The following is an 18,106-nucleotide window of genomic DNA, read 5'->3' on the forward strand; positions in this document are numbered from 1 at the left end:
GTAGTTCGCCATGCCGATCGAGCGTGAAAAACGCATTGGCACGCAATAAAAGCCGCGATATATCCGAAAGCGCGATGCGCTAAAAGGCGAGACCAACGCGACTGTATTTCGCAGCAGCTTTTATCACCCAGTCGGGCGTGAGAGCTGCATTGATCGCATATCAGTTGGTATCACGTTCGACACTTTTATGGAAAGTAATGCGCGGCTTGGGAAAAAAAAATAGGGACTCGACGTTGAATTTTTCTTCACGGTATTTATCCATTAAACGATCGGGACTTTTTTTTTTTCTATAGAAAAAACACCGGCTTCGGAAATGGGACAGACGCCAGCAGAAATTTTCATCATCCGTAATGGTTTTTGTAAAATAGAATGCTTGCAAGCGTGAAAAAGGTCAATGGTTACGTCAATGAGATAATGTTAAAGTGTTCTAATGAATCGAATGAAAGAGTAAAATGTACATACCTTATTTTGCTGGGAAGTCGGACGCAGAATATTCGCTGGAATATTGATTATATTTTTTGCTACTTTCTATTAGATTTACGTTTAGTGCCTACACTTGAAACAGTAATAAAATAGGCACTATATTATGTGACATTTTTATTCGAACATGGTTTATCATGTTAAGTACATAGTTCCAAGCTTATTGTGTTTGACCATCTCGCACGATTTCACGATTCGCCCCGCCATGACAAGTCGATCCACTGTATCCACGTAGGCGAACGTATCTCGGAGAAAAAAATTCCCACGAAATAGGTAGTTGATGCGTCACGATCGCTGGTGCTTAGGAGCGAGCAAAAAACGATGAACATGCAGTGCAAATTCAATCAATAATTCGAAACTATATCTCGATTTTAAAAAGAAATCTCTGTTTAGCGTTGGACGATTCAACTAGAATTGTAAATGCACTGAGAAAAATATTTAGTTGAAAAATGAATGAATCAGAAAATTCTAATTATATCAATCAGAATTCTGGTTATTTCAATTGAAATTCTAATAGATTTAATCAGAAAATTCTCATTTGTCTATTTTCAATCAGAATTTCAATTAATCCAACCACTTTTCTCGGTGTGATACCGATCATTAATTTTTACGAAAGATCGTAAATAATATAAATCGCGAGGCAATCGCAATAATAGCCGGATAAAAACAATTAAATTAACCGTCGCAAATAGAATCGCTCTAAATGAAAACTTTTTGGCAAGTCACTCGAAAAACAGTCCGTGATAGCCAGTTTCCAGCGAAGAGGAGCGTCGAAGGAACCCCGAACTTTCGACTTTACGTTCGTTCACGCCGCCTAAGCTGAGGAGGGGAGGAGGGGAGGGAGAAGAGTCCGAGAAAGCGAGGGTGTAACAGGTGGCACGTTCTCCCCCGTGCCTCCGCGGTCACCCCTGCGCACCCCTTTCGCGCTCTTCTTCTCGACGACGCGCGATTCAACTATACGAGCCGAGTCGAGGCTGCCACGTCGTCATTATTGACCCGTTCCTCCTACGGCGAAGAGGTTTACTAACCCCGGTCGTCTCTTGGTGCCGAATGAATTCCCGTTCACGGTCGATCGAGAACCGCCCGCAACTCTATGAGACTTGCTTGCGCGCCGCTCCTCCGTAATAAAGTTCGACCTGCCTCTTGTATACACGGTGCGCCCGCGGAATAGAGATTGCGTTCTTTCGGAACTGAGAGAAAATTCAAAGAAACTCGAGGCATCGTGAAACAATTTTATACTTCAAAATGTAATACGCCGTGCGTATGCGATCGGTACGGTGAACGCTCGCGGACGTTCCATTATACTTCGAAATGTAATATACGCTGTAATCCCGCAATGGATATAATCATTTCCCGAATCGTGCCTTTGCGAAAAGGGCGGTTTTTAGAGATTCGCCCCGGGAATAATATTACTGTATCACTTAAGCGAACAGAAAATTCCGAGAACGTTAACGGATTTCTCATAATGGATATACGAATGAATATTCTCCTCGACTTGTTTCAAATATGTACGTAAGAATATCTACACAATTTTAATAATTTCTACAATTTCAGTGTACTTATACTTGCTAAAACAACGTTCTCAGGTAAATTTCTCTCCTATCGTTCACCACCCGACACTGTCGCCGTAATATTCTTCGTAGGAAACCTCTTGTCGCAAAGAACGTGTATTTGGATCGACTGGCTCGCGGAACATAATTTCACAACGCTCAGTATTTACCGTCGTCGACGGATGTTGAAATATTCATGAAACGAACATCGTCACCCTGCGCCATCGCTCTCGCTCGCTCCTGATAACAGTCTCCCTCTCGATGGTCCCTATTGTCTACCCTGTGTTACACGCGCACATCTTCTCTTACCTCTTCATCATCTACGTCATCACGCACGCCTGGACTAACCCGGAAAAGTACTCCCAAGATCGCGAATGATCGTTCCTTCTAAATCATTATGCTTGCTTATCAACCCTCTTTCGAAGAGTTTTACCACACACGCACACGTACGTACACACGCAAGAAGAAGCCAAGCTCACGCGACCTACATTGTCCCTCTATAGAAGAGATCGGCGGCACAATTATCGCACGGCTTTCTTCGTTGACTAGTTTCCTTCGCGAGAAAATAGGAAAGAATAGGGCGAAGCATCATACTCGTTTTTTTTTCCGACACCGTCCTCGCTGCACTCACTTCCGTATTTACAAAAAATCACATGTGCTGCGTTGCACTCGTGAATGTGGAATAATCCCAACCCGAGGAACACACCAAGTTCAAGAGAAAGTCAAAACGATTTTATTTTGACATCATGAAAGTCAAAACGATGATTTTTGTTATAAAAACTGTTTATTGACGTTAAGAATAGAAATAAAGTCACTTTGATTTCTTATTGACTTTCGTGTGCTCTTTAGGAAGCAGAACATGTCATGATAACATTAAAATAACTCATCATTGATCGAAAAATGATTTTTATCTCTCCCCTAGTAAGGTTTTTTTCTTAGTTTTTCAGGATCTCATCTTGTATCTGATGGATTCGACTCACGCTCTGTTTTGTCCATTTTTCTCTAATTATTTTTCTCTAATATAAAAAAAAACAATAATATAAAACTTCTTCCCTTATAATAATAAACAAAAAAATACGCAGATAAACAAAGAAAAGCTTTTTTTAAGCAAGGAACACACAAAAATCAACAAACAATAAAAATGACTTTATTTTGATTGTTAAGGTCAATAAATAATCAATTCTAATACAAAATCTTCATTTTGACTGTCATGATAAAGTCGTTTCGACTTTCTCTTGACTTGGTATACTCCTTGGATAAAATAATATACATAATTTTTTATTGTAATAATTTAGTTTTTAATCATTCTTACAATTTCCCGTTTCAAGCAATAAAATACAATAAAATTTATTAACTGACTTTGTTAAACAATTGCAGTAAAACAAATAAACTTTGACTGACAAAGCTTTAAAATCACATTTGAGCCCGATCTTACTATTAGAAAGTTAATAATTATTTTCGAATCATTTCGATGTCATCATAACTTTTTGTTCTGATTGGGATGTGTCGGTGTCTGCTTTAAACGACCAAATTCGGCGCGAATCTCGCTCGTTATGTAGGAAACTCTCTATCTTAAGAATTAAGTGTCTCGTTTATCTATCGTAAATCTAGACTGCAACACCGTGTTTCTCTCTCTAGCCGCGTTCTTTCGTGTCTTTGAACGCTTATCGAAAGGCGAATCTACGGACGTCACGTGCGTGTACATCTTCGCAAATTCGCTTGTCGACTGAGGAGGAAAGCATTTTTGTACATGTCGATGAAAAACTCGCGGCGTCTTATATAATACTACAATTAGCGCTCTTGTACAAAGTTTTTTTTAATGTACTGGTAAAAGTAATAGCGAACGCAATCACACCTATACACAAGTATACGCACATAGAAAGCGTTGCACCGCTCCCTACTTAGGCCAACGATATTTGTTTATGTCGTTTATCGACAAGCGCTATTAATTTATAAAATGCTATTTCGGATCTTAATAAGTGGCTTATTTCGATTAAAATATCTAGTGCACTTTCACATTTGTCACTCACTTCGCTATATTTTATACAAAAGCTCCATGACGAGGCTGATGCAACGTTTTCCCTGGTGTGTATAACATGAAATGCGTGCGACCTGTTTCAATCCTCTGATAATCATGTAACGCGGTAATATGAAATAGATCGTGTATCATATTAAACGAACTCTACATTATTTAAATAGCCAGTAAACTGAACATTCGTGCGTCCGTGAATTTAATCCTGCGAAAGATTAAATCAATATAATTATTCTTGACTTGCGAATTTCATTTTATTAATCACTTTACGATATTTGCTATTTAAAACGAATAAGCAAATAATGTATGACAAATTAACAGTGGAACAATAATTAAAAAATTCTTCAGTCATGCATTAATGGCGATAAGTAAAATAAATCTTGCTTAAATAATTGCTAAGTCATATTGATGGATCGAGGGAATTTTTGTGCGCACCGAACAAATATTTTTGAGAGAAATTCAATTTCTGGTTCTATTTCTTGAATTGAGATTTGCTCGATTGTCGAGCAGCGCCTAATTAGTGCGTCCACTCGCTCGACGATTAAACGGTTTATGTCAGGCGGTAATTAACGTTACTATCATTAGTGTGTTAGTCTCGTTAATCTCTGTTCGTTATGCTCCAGTTAAAAACGGCGCTTACAGATGTCCAATAAGAATAGCAACTGGAATTTCGCACAATAAAAATAAGAATTAATGAATAAAAAATAATTAAATCGAAATTTGATAAAAAATAATATCGAGATAATCAAGATAGAAGATAGAAGATAGACAATAAAATATATCGATAGACCTTCACTCGAGGTTGCTATTAATTTAAATTAGCACGGAGAGTCACCGTTACGAGAGTCCGAAGTTACTTTCTATTAACGCTGACGCAGAATTGATTAAAGCACTTCCGTTTGCGAAACTTTTACGTGCTGTTGCCGGCGATTTTTGCACATATTCAATCCTCAGTCCGCGTGCCCAACGAGGACGGAGATAATTCGTCAGACGATGCATACCGCGACGAATAAATCAGCCATAGCGGAGTCAGGGATCGCTAATTTGTTCGGGACACGCGATGACGCGTGTCCGAGTCGTCGGGGAATCGACTTTTTCTACTTTGTTGGACGGCTTCTCTCTGGCTTTTTTTCTTTCTCTCCCGTTAACATTTCTGTCATATCTCCGACATCCAATAAATTTCTATATACGTTTACTCTGTTCCTGTTTCAGAAACAAAGAAACCAATAATCAGAAAATGACATGTAGCTTGTGAAATATTCATAAGCGATCCGATATGGCATTTATGCTTATCATTAACATTATGATACTGAAGTAAACTTTTTAAAATCGAATCGTTGCATTCGGCAGTTTAAAAGGAAAGAGGACATCTCTCTCTTTTTCTGTCGTATTTTTGACAATATCAAAATATTGCAAACAGGAAAGTGAGATATAACTTGATATGCAATGTACGTTCTTTTTATGTGAAACATTATATTGATTAAAAATGTAAAATATGGAAATATAAAATCTGTTTCTAATTAGGATTTATTTACGAGAGACCGGGAACTCATAATTTACGCAAATTAATGCGGCTGGAATGAGAGTGGCAGTGAACATTCTGCGTGTTCTTTTCGCCGAGTGTTATATCCGCACGTTTCCCGAAATTGCTTGGATATTCGCCATTACGTCGCGGAGAATAGATTCGTGGAGGGAATTGCGATAATTTGTGTGATTTGTGTGATGATCGCGGAAACAAAACGTCAAGAGAGACAAATATAAATACATAAGAATATCGCCGTAATTTGTTCGAGACACGCGAAAACGCGTGCGTGACCGACGAGAGTTCGCGAAGTTCTATTTTTCTCGTTTGCTATATCTGTAGGTTTCCTTAATTTCACATTTTGCCGTGTTCATGCGCCGCAATGTATACCTCGGTTCGATTTTCAAGGGAAACATTCGCTTTCGAAAATACTTCGTGTTGTTCCGCGTAATTGTATCGTAGTTTCTCTAGTACAGTACTCGTAAGAAATTCTTTGAAGAAGATGTTAACGAAGAAAGGTTAATTTTCTGAACGACGTAAAATATACGCGCCTATACGTCACACGTAACAAGATGCTGCAATGTAAATAAAGAAAGATGGATAAAATTAAAATTTCTATTTTTTAAATGATTCTTTCATTCACGACATGATTCGTTGTGTCAGGGCAATAATATCATATAATTTGTTTATAGACAAATCTTTATAAAGTTACATTTAAAAATGTAAAATTAGTGAAATATAAATCGTGAAAATAAGACAAAGAATAATACCGCCGTAAGATTTTTCAATAATACTTTCGAATAAGCGCATTGATCCAATAATATTTTAAAACGCAACACATACAAGCCTTGACTTACAAGGAAAGTCGGAATTATCCTTCCTCAATTTTAATAGGTTTTATAAATGTTATGAAGTATTAAAAAATATTAGATACATGTTCTTTTATCTGTTTATCTCAAGATTCAACCTCTCAAAAATAACAATTTTTTTTTCATTAACGAATATCTTTGAACTGTAAGACGTATGAAAAAATGTCTTATATAAAAGTTTTTTTTTTTATATTTTATATTTTCTTAACGATGTGTTCATATTTTTCTAAAATATCATATTTTTTAATTCACCCTGATCCTAAAAGATTGTTTCGATTCTTAACTTTGAAATAAACAGGTAGAGAAAATATATTTGTTTAATATTTTTTGAAGTTCTACAACATATTTAAAATCCATCAAAATCGATGAGGAACAGTTCCGACAATTTCCTTGTTAATTTTTTCTCAACCCACAATAGAAATTGCTCTCGCTACATCGCTCATTTGTCGCAGCATTTCGAATCGAAATCACATAACTCTACCTCTCGTAAGATTATTTGTAAAAAAATTCATAGCCATATCACCACCTTCAACGGACGCATTTTATCATTCGATCGCGGCCGCAGGCACTCAGTTCTCAGTATCGTCACTCCACTCTTGTTCTCCAACACGACACCGTTAAGTGACGACGAGCCGTGCCATCGGACGCACCTGATCGTGATGTCCCGACGTCTTAAAGTGGTTTCGAGACCGTCTGAATAATTCGTGTCGAGATCGTTGTTCGGCCAGCTGCCTCCGCGTTGGCACGTGGTGGTCTTCTTGTTCAGATGATTCCTTATCGCTGCCACCGTTGTCACTGATGACAACGCTGTCATCGTCGCCGTCAACATCGCTATCGGTCCCCGGAGAATAATGGGCCGCAACGGCTAGGTCGCTAAACTCTGCAACAAAAACGATTAGAATGCAGTATCTTTCTTGAAAACATTTGGAGGAGATGCAAATTAGATTCACTCGACTGCATTGCGGATTAAACGACAACAAATTCAATGGATAATCCATTAAAAAAAAAAAGAAAAATGAACGTTAACGAGAAGAGGTTGTCGTTAGCGCCTTTTGGAGGCGCAATATTATTTTCGGCATTTTAATATTCTTTCTCCTCTTCCACTGAACCATTTTTCTCTGATGTGACTAACCGCCTATTCAAATGTTATGCACAAAGTGTCGATGTTGAATTGTCACGACGTGGCTATATTAGAGTGGTGCTCTTCTTCTTTTCTCAATAAAAGGCATAAATGTTTATGTTCACGAAACAATTATCAACGTTTATCGTATCCACATAATATCAAATCTTGCTATTGCCATAAAAATCGTTCATATTATATTTTTAGAGACTATTTTATCATAAAGTATTATAGCTAGAGAAAAATATATTCTTGGGAAAATGTGGACGATTTAATACGTCGATGGATCGAAATTGTATATAAATGGTAGATTTTCTATACTTTCTTGTTTTCTCTCTGTGATACAGTGAATTAATTGAGTTTTTCTATTCTTCCATTTTCTACTATTTTTTAAGCAACGTATATTTTTGACAAAATTTGATTTGCAATTCTGTCTGGCGTCGATGGAAAAAAAGATTAAACCGACGAGATCACCGCTAACAAGAGATTCAAGATTAATCAAACCGTCGAAACCGATGTTTGCAGAGACCTCTCGTCATTTATTTTTCTAACACGATAGTATTTATCTCCATGTGGAAGGATTCAGGCTTGTTTAATTGAATTTGATAGAAATGAAAACAGTTTTCGATAACGATAACTATTGTACATGAAGTGTACTAGAACGTGACTATGATACGTTCAGCTCCCGATCGAGAAGTACACGTAAATGACAGCTATAAAAAAAATAATATATCTCGTAATGTTACGTTCAAACATTTAGATCTTTTTAGATATTTTCAAATATTTCTATTCGTCTGCATTTGCTTATTAATTACATTGAATAATTCCTAAATCTAATAAACGATTTTAGACATAAAAAAAAAACAAGAATACACATTTAAAAAAATTCTGGTTGAAAATGAACGAACCAGAAGATTTTGATTACATCAATCAAAATTCTAGTTATCAATAGAATTATAATAAATTCCACCACAAAAATTCTGATTTGTCCATTTTCAACCTAAAATAATGCAATGAAACTCTTTTCTCATTGTAACAATTTTAATTATTGCAAACTCATAATATATTAATAACATATTAACAACATATTAATAATATTTTCCTCTTTCTCTTTCGCTAGATCTTTCAATTAGTTATTGCTGCAAAAATGAAAATTTCAATGGAATCCATCATCTACCGCTATAAAGAGAAGATCAAGCAGCGAGCTATAAAAATGAGACTTAACCCCCAAAGGACGGCGGCGCCAGACGATTTTCCAATAACAATACGACCGTGGAATGGCGCTATCTTTAATGACACCATTATATTATCTCTCGCACGAGTCCGTGTATAAAGATCGCCATTGCCGATCGCAATTTGCGCGATCACCGATATTGCACCCAGGCCGTTTCGCATCGTTGGATATTAACGTTGCAAATCGCCCCTTCCCCCGTCCATCGTTTACTTCCAACCCTATCTTCCTTTCCACTCTGTATAGAACTCAGCTCCCTCCCCCCCTCTCTCTTTCTATCTGTTCTCTTCTCTCTCCCTCTTCTCAGGGTTCTCAGTTAACCGAAGCTATAGCTGTTCGAAGTTCTATTGGGGACTGTACGCAATCAGCTGCTAATTGGGGAATGATTGGAGGCGCCTCCGTTGATAGTATCGCACCCCTAACTACCCTTGCTGTACCGTTATATAACCACCAGTCAGTATAAATGCCCCCATAAATGCCAAAGCAGGCACATATGTAGCTCCAATCGTTTTGCTGCTGTACGAAATAAACAATGATATGCTTGATATTAGAATTAAAAGTCTGCGTATCTTGATTAAAAAATTAGCAAATAATGTTAAAAAAATTTCGCAAATAATTGTAAATATTATGGTGTAAAAAAGATTTTAAAATTTCTATAATTCAAATAATAAATTTATTAATAACTTTTTCTTACTGCTACATATGTGAAAATACTATTATATGTGTATGTATAGTAATATGTGTAATTCAAACAATGAAATCTTGTTTTTTTTTTACTTCAGAAAGTTGATTTCTGAATGGAGTAAGCGAAAGCGTATGAATAAACGTGTTAACGTTATTGATAAATCGTTTATGATGTTTATCGGATCGCGCTGTTTTATCTATTTATGAGACTTCTCTCTCATGCTAGAATTATGACGCTCTTATTTCAGTAGTTCAGCACGAAATGCAGGTCAGCCGACGGTCGTGAGTTTTTGCGTTGTGCCGCATGGGAGAAAAGTCCAATTATACGTTTCCTCATACAAGCCGGTTATTAAAGGAATACGTACGTTTAAAATGTCTAAAAAGAGAATTATATCATCGACACGAGAAACCAGGATGCAAATAAATCTAGTAACATGATTTTGTTACTTTATCGTAGTAATTTGAAACTTGGATCAAAGAACATATAAAAATGTTATTTTTCTTATGTTTTTATATAAATTAAAAGAGAATCGTGATTATTATTAAAGAAAAATGGTTAAATTAATTAAGATTTGTCCTTTCGGCTTTAAATTCTCGAGTATCGGTACTATTTCCAAGCAATTGATATTAATATTTACAAATCGATAGTAGAAATTTCTTCAAAAAGATAATATGAGTCCAACTGCCTGATGATTTATCGTTATTTTATTCGTAAGAAATATTTTATGTCTCCAGGACAATTTTCCACACAAAGAGGCCTTCGTATTATTTCGCAACTCATGTAGAACCTTCCAGCGAATTTTCTCTTATCACGATGAAACAAAAATGAGAAAAAACGACGACATCAACCTTCATTATACGTGTTTGAACTTCGACAGGCTGATATCAGAAACACGTGGAGGGTTAATAGTTGATTAGTCTCACTTTCTGGAAACGAGGGGTTCGTAAATCTAATTTCAGCATTTTCGCAAATACGATTCACATCTGCGAACGAGCATCAACGATTACTATGGAGTCGACGCAGAAATTATTCAACCCTTGACGAAGTCGCTTTGTTCGCTTTAATCTAACGCTTAAAGCCAGAATATTAAATTAAAGTTTGTTTCAAGTATATATTTCTCCAACAGGCTTATTTTAAAATATGTTTACGACTACTTTATAATGACTATTTATCTATAACGACTACTAATATATCACATAGATATTAATAGATATAGAGTGTAATTATCACAATCAACAAAATCTATTAAACCTGTTATTATGCGTGCTTGATTAATTATGAATGGTATTTTTGTTAACTTTCAATTAGCGCACTTTTAAGTGCAAAAAATAATTATACATGTACATAGTAATTTTAAAAATATACACGGTAATTTTAGTTAATGTAAAAAGTATAAATTTTGCTTAACAATAACATGTATGGAAGGTTTTCTTCGTGTTGGCTATGTTATGGTAGAAAAAAGAACTAGAGAAATACAGTGAAAAAGTATTCGTGAGTTTAGTAATCCTTGCAATTTCTTTTTCTAGCATAATTCCCTAACAAAACAAATTATAGCTGGGAGAGTATGCAATAGCGAAGTTATTCCTTCTTTCAGCACTTCCATTTCTTTGAGTTTTCGCGTTATGAATAGGTACATTTTTTCTTTCGAAATAATTCACATTTTTCAGAAATTTTGCAACTCGCCAATTTTACTTCTGTATTCGAATGGTGACTTCGGTGGCTTGGTCGTGAAAAAATCATGAACTTCTTCAATGAAAGATCGAAGAACGTTCCAGAAACGAGCGTAACTTTGGTGGATCCAACTGTGACATTAAAATGCAACAGTTACTTCAGCGAATTGTAGTTTCCCAAACTCTGGTATCTGTTTTTTCTATACCTTCACTGCCCAATTAAAAAATGATGTAATTGTAAATCTATCGAGATATATTTAAAAAAACACTGGTTTTTGTAAATCTAGTATTATAAGACAAAATATAGTTAATAAATATAGTTAACATTGTCACATATAAATGAATTTCAATTACCTTTTTTATTGATCTATTATTCAGCATTTCTTTAAATCGTGATACAAAATAGAATGAAAAAAATAGTTTACATAAAAATTAATATTCAAATTGTTTTCGTTTACATTAATTGGTAATTGCATAGTTTAATGCATGTGTATACAAGAGTTTATATTAATATCTACATTTGAATTATTATGGTATTTAGAGATTAAAACATTATAGATACTTATAATATTTTGCAAATGATATATTTAATGTTTAGAAAAGTAAAAATTCTCGATGTAGAAAACTATACATGAAACACGTCGTGATCGATCATAAGTTATTCAACTTTGCCAAGTCGAAACTGGATACGAAAGTTCAAGGAAAAGGTACCTTCAACGAGGAATGTCATCTGCATTTTCCGTGGTTGTAAGGAATGTCGAATACCTAGTTCAAATTTGTTCGAATTCGTTAAAGGAAGTTGAAAGTTCCGCCGGTGACTTGGTAAATTGCAATACCTTCCGGTTTCGCTTACTTCGCAAAATAAGTATCTCTTGCGAGTTTTGTGCGATCCTTCATAACGTTACGCCAGAAGAACTCAACGGAATTAACAGATTCAACTTTTATCAAAATAAGTTTGATTAGTACATATAGGAGAAGTCCGAGCAAAAAACAAACTTCCTGAGCAAAGCAAATATTTTTTTATTTTCGCTTACCTGTGTGAGATAATGTTATGAGTTTCTATCTGTTGAAGGACTGGCGACGCCGATAGTGTAATTTTGCAATTTTAAACGATTTAGGGATGAATATGATTATTTTCCCTCCAAGAGGGAAGTGCCATAAAAGATGCAGCGCAAAAATTAAAAATATGTGAATATAAAAGCGCATAAATAGCGCATAAATCCTGTGTATTTGATTTTCCAAATCGATTGTTATTAACATATGGGGGAAGGCTGACTGACAGCCTACTCAGCCCCCCTACAAAAAATATTTTTATAGCTAAACAAAATGCGCAAAAATTTCTTTTGCGAATTTTGAGAACGCATAATTATATAATTATTTCATTAAGCTTTGGTTAAGTGGGAGGTCAGACGTGATTTTCGCTAAGGTACGTAGCTTAATTATTAGCAATAATTGTTATTTCTCAATCAGTGTAAATGATTAAGATTATAAGAATTCTCTGTCTTTATATGTGTATTCAAGATTAAAATTTTTCACTTGTTCTTGATCTTAATTTTAACTGTGTCATTTCTCTTCCCAAACCTTAACACATCTGCTTTGTCTGGACTTCACTATATATATTTTGTAAATGATGAAGATATTAAACATCAATAAAGATAAATATAAAAAAGATTAATAAAGTTATACAAATTTTAAGAATATAGAGAGTAACTTCGATATTTATGCTGCAAAAGTTCAAGCAAGTAGGAAAAATAAAAGGAGTGGGTGTAATTTGTATTTCTCTGTTATATGTTTTTATATTATATTAACATTGTATTATGATTTTATTAAAAGTTATTGCGTAACTTTTGGTAAAAAACTGAAATTATAACATACCTATTTTATGTTATTTTTAAGCATTATTTGTAAATTTTTCATGAGTCGTATCTCACTCCTAGAAATATGGCAAAGTTTAAAAAAGTTTTTTTATAAAAAATAAATATTTCGAATTCCTAGTATTTTTTTATAGTAGTAAATAGTATAAAATTCTTATTGGTATAGTTTATTTTAAACGTAGTAAACAATACGTAGTAAACAATACTTGATAAATCAAGTTTTTTATAAGTGCGGCATATATAGAGAATTATCTCATATATAAAAATTGAACAGTATTTTTTATATATATACTACACATTATAAGGTATATTTTAAAATTTATTTAGAATTATTGTAATTTATTAATTATTATACACACACACACACACACACACACATAATTTCAAACGACATTTGCGAATACGTTTTGAGGTCTCGTTCGATATGAGAGGTATCCTCAAGAACATACCGCAGAAACATCGCCGGGGAAGATTGGTGCGGCAACGATATGAGAATGTGGCACCAACTGCGAGTACGTGGAACAAGGTTTCACGAGGCCGATAGATACGGTGTCATGACGCCATCCCCCAGGATTTCGAAGAGGTGGAGTCGCGGCAAGTTGGCGAGAGGGTAAGGGGACAGCGCGATACGAGGAGGCTGCGGCTACGGATATAACCGAGCAGATAACGACGTTTAGTTCCCTGCAGATGGGGATCGTTTAATTGCCCAAATTGGTATCGCGTCGTGCTTAGAATCGGCTCACCCTAAACTCGAAACCTCGCACATGGGGTGCCGACCCTTTAAAGATGTATAATTTCTCTCTATGCAGCGAATAAGCTACAAAATTCGAAATTTGCAATTCAACTTTTCTCTTTAAAAACAAAAAAATGTTTAAAAAATTAGAAAATAGATTCAGCTTAAATTCAATTTATGTACATAATTGCGCGAGTCATATTTTTGATTGTAATTTGCGTGTGCCAAAGTGTAATATAAATTCAGCTAAGAAATCGAATTGTAAATTAAATTTCGTCTATGTAGACTCTTCTCTGCAGCTTTCATTCCTAAGCACTCCATGAAATATTCTCTCGCCTCTTCCGAGTTCCGAGTCATCGTGAAAGTGCCAAGCTGCGGGGCAAAAAATCGCGCAAAGTATGCAAAAACGTAACCTGTCCTTCGGCACTTTTCTTTTTTAGAGGAACGAGATCTCCGGGCACCATTTGTTATTCTAATATCTATGTATCAGAGACTGGACCAAGCCGGGGCTCCGTGGGTTGGTTTAAGGTCCGATTTCGCATCCATCAATGTCGGTGGCGATTTTATACACGCTTCTCGGCACAGCTCGCGTGTCAGGGCTTTACGTGTGCATGCGACGCGAGCAGCACATTCCGCTCGTTTTGTGGTTTTACCGGACTCCACACGCGGAACAATAATTAGCAATAAATCGCCAACGGCTGACGTGCTGTCGGCTTTTTTTGCGGCTTATCCAAAGAAAGCGCGACAGTAGTTTCGTTACCATTTGACCAAAAAACTGATGCGCACAGTTTAAGAGATTTGTGCACGAACACAAAAATAATATTATAATAGTGCGTTATATCTACTTGCATCTACGATGTATCTACGTTCCACAGTTCTCCCTATGGTGATATATTTAATCAAGTGCTATAATATTATATTATTATTTGTAATGTAACATAATTGAGCGCAACAATAACATTAATAACTGTTATTACATAATTACATTGCAGCATTGAAATAATAATACATATCAACGTTATCCTAATGATTGAAGCTATTAGATACAGAGCAAAATAATTATATTGTATTGAAATTATTGGAATATATATATATGTCTGACGCTTTAATTATTTTAAAATATCTGCCTTCTTTGTCCCCATTTTTATTGTTATACATATAGTTTTATGTTTTCTTGTAATATCTTTTTTTTTTTTCATTTTAATAAAAAAAGTTGACCATATTCCGAAAGAACTAGATTCCACCAAAATATTGATATTGCCATATATCTCGATCGTAATTTTATCGATGCAACCTTCTGTTTACTTGCAAAGTTTACAGTTATAGTATATCATAGTCATAGCTTGAAAAACTCGAAGATTAAACCGTATACAAATATTTGCAATTCTCGTTTTAGAATCATTAAAAGATTTCATTGCTACAAATTGTACAACGCAATCTGTCTCTTCGATTTTATATTTACCGTGCAACTTATTTATAACATTTGTTTATTTTAATACAACAAAACCTTCCAAATTGCATAGCAATACATTTGACAGCACGATAAATAAAACTGTTCGTTTATCTAATAATAAAAATCAATATACATGCCTCTCTAAATTATTTAACGTGTCAGTTTATTAACGTCAGAGAAAACAAACAGATCAACCTGTAAATTTCCATGTTTGCAGGCCGAAGCAACAATAGGAACAATTCGGAGCAACGCGATTTATCACAGTTGTAACACACCTCTTCGAACTCGGTTTGATAAATGGGCGAATGTATCATTTATTTCTCGCAAGAAGTGAAATTCTATCTATCAATAACAAACGACCGAGATTAACAGTACGTTTGGATTAAATGTCACATTTAGAAATATCTTCATCAATAAATTAAAATGCAAAATTATAATGTCGGCGGTAAAAAAAAAAAAAAAAATCAATATGCAAGAGCAGCTATATGCAGTTTCACACAGGCAAAGTTCACAAAAAAGTATACGCGCTACGTGACATTTTAATCCAGGTGTTGCAGAAGAAGACATTGCAAAAAAAGATTTAATAATAAACTAGCTTACCGATCCCGGAAGCAGAATTCCAGTGTTATGCTTCGTGACGCGTATCGTTCGATATCTTTGGACTGACCGCTCGGATGCTTTGATCGGAGCTCTCGAGTAAACGACATCGTGTTACGGGAGCCTTTGTGCTGGTGGCTTTCACCACGGCGCGAGTTTACCAACTATACATGAGCCCGCATCGACGAACGCCCATCCTCCTCGTACCTATAAACTTGGCTTCAGCTCCCATCCCTAAATGTCGGACGCAACGAAATAAACTATACGTGCAATCTGCGTTTCGGTTTCGCGACTCAAACATTCATGTCATAATGCTGACGGAGAAACACTCGTAATTCGATTTACTCATTTATGTAACCACCATAATGGACTCGAAAAGTATCACTTAATAAAAATCAGATAAATATACATTTGATTGAAAACAGGATTTCTAAAATATAAATCGAATCGATCGATCGAATTATCAAAACGATAAATGGAAATTAGAATATTATTCTATTTGCAAAATGTACACACTTTATTTTCTTATTATAAAAACTCTATTACACAAAAATAATAAAAAAATAAAAGCATAATAATAAAAAAATAATAGAAAACTTCTAACAGGGTAAAAAAATATTACGCGTCCCAGTATTTGAAATATTGTTTAAAAAATGATTTTTAAATTATTTTGCCTTTTTGTAAAAAATTGTTTTCTCTGTTGGTATTCCACAAAGTCTCACGCGTTAACCAGGTCGCCCAAATCGATAAAATACGATTTATAAAGGAGTAAAAGTACGCGTTTCGATCGAACAAGCCTTTTCCGACGTTTCGTCTCATGTGCACGAAATGCTATCGTGCGCAGCAACGTGATGTCTCTCTCCCTAGAAAATCGACGATCAAAGCAACAGCTTCAACGAAGCGTACGTGGAGAGGTATCGAGGAGGCACACGAGGTGCACGGAACGTAATTTCGCTTCCGGTTAGAATCGTGCGTCGAAACGTGGCGGCGACGTAAAAAAGAAACTGCACCATTGCTGGCATTGGGTGCGCGCTGGAATTGTCATCAAGGGATTCGCCCCGTGGCATTAAAATATTTCCGTCGGCTGATTCCTACCCCGGCACTATCCATTTCACGCTCTGTTCTACCTTCACTCCCCCGCCCCCTCTCTCTCTCTCTCTCTCTCTCTCTATCTGTCTCTCTCCTTAGCCGTGCTCCTCCTTTGTCTTCGCAGCCATGGATTGTTGCCATAACCATTCCTCTCTACGGAACTCTCTCCCTCTTCAACCCCGGGGCACGTCCCTGACAACCTTCCGAGCGCGGACATCGGCTCTGCGGCTGCAACCCTTCGGGTCGTATTTCCCGATCGTGCCGGGCATCCACGTGGGCGTCTTCAAGTTATTACCCAAGGTTGCCATTTACTTTCAAGCATCGCCCGCAATGCTTCGAAACAAGTTTGCTACTTTTTTTATTATTTTTCGATCTCATTTAATTCTCCACCGATATCGATATTTCTCACAGTGATAAAATTCATTTCAAATATATCAAATTTTAGATAATAACATTTCAAATTTTGGTACGTTTCTGTATCATTCTGTTTTTACATGTCAATATTAATAAAAATTAATTTAATACAAATTATAGGTCATATTATATAATAATTGTATTTAATAAATTGACTTACTTGGTATAAAGACTTACGTGGAAACAATTTCGACATCCAAATTTTAGTTGCCAATTTTAATTTTAATTAATGGACCAAATTTGATGTAATAAAGATTAAAACATTCTTCACGTCACATTAAATTCAATAAATAACATATGTAATTAAATTAATTACAGATTAATCTTTAATGAGAGGCACAGAATATTTAATGAAAATCAAACGCTGTACCCAATTAACGCTTTCAACTATCGATGTAATCTACAAACGCGACCTCAGTAAATTCGCGTACCAATTTCCATGCATACTAAATTACGCTTCAAAGTTCACGGATAAGTTCGTCGCCTCGGCTCCGACATTCTGTTCTAGATCCACCGGATTATTGGTCGCATAACATATAAACGCGGTACGAGCGCACTCTCAACTCGATGTGTATCGACACGCCGCGCCGCGAATTTCCGGCCGATTACACACGTCGAAACAAACATCGCTCGCGTTTGTGCGCGAGACAGACGATGGAGGAGGAGAAAACGGAGGGGTGTCGCGCTCGTAATTACACTTTGTTCAACTAGTTTCACAGTCCGTCGCAATTTCGTCGATCGGCTGTCGTATTCCATGCGAAACAACGGACATTCGCGATGCGTAGAC

General features: G+C 35.7%; 1 protein-coding gene across 2 annotated transcripts in view; it reads right to left on the reverse strand.

Moving 5' to 3' along the window:
- Positions 1-584: 584 nt before the first annotated feature.
- Positions 585-18,106, reverse strand: part of LOC105151342 (uncharacterized) — a 50,189-nt gene continuing 32,667 nt past the window's right edge. For both annotated transcript variants that reach the window (XM_087406719.1, XM_011065017.2), the window contains one exon: positions 585-7,333. In XM_087406719.1, the coding sequence (XP_087262845.1) occupies positions 6,962-7,282 (321 nt within the window). In that variant the 5' untranslated portion in view covers positions 7,283-7,333 and the 3' untranslated portion in view covers positions 585-6,961. The remainder of the gene's footprint in view (positions 7,334-18,106) is intronic.

Source organism: Acromyrmex echinatior, chromosome 5 (assembly GCF_024713525.1).
Source record: "Acromyrmex echinatior isolate Ae372 chromosome 5, ASM2471352v2, whole genome shotgun sequence".
NCBI classification, from domain to species: Eukaryota; Metazoa; Arthropoda; class Insecta; order Hymenoptera; family Formicidae; genus Acromyrmex; species Acromyrmex echinatior.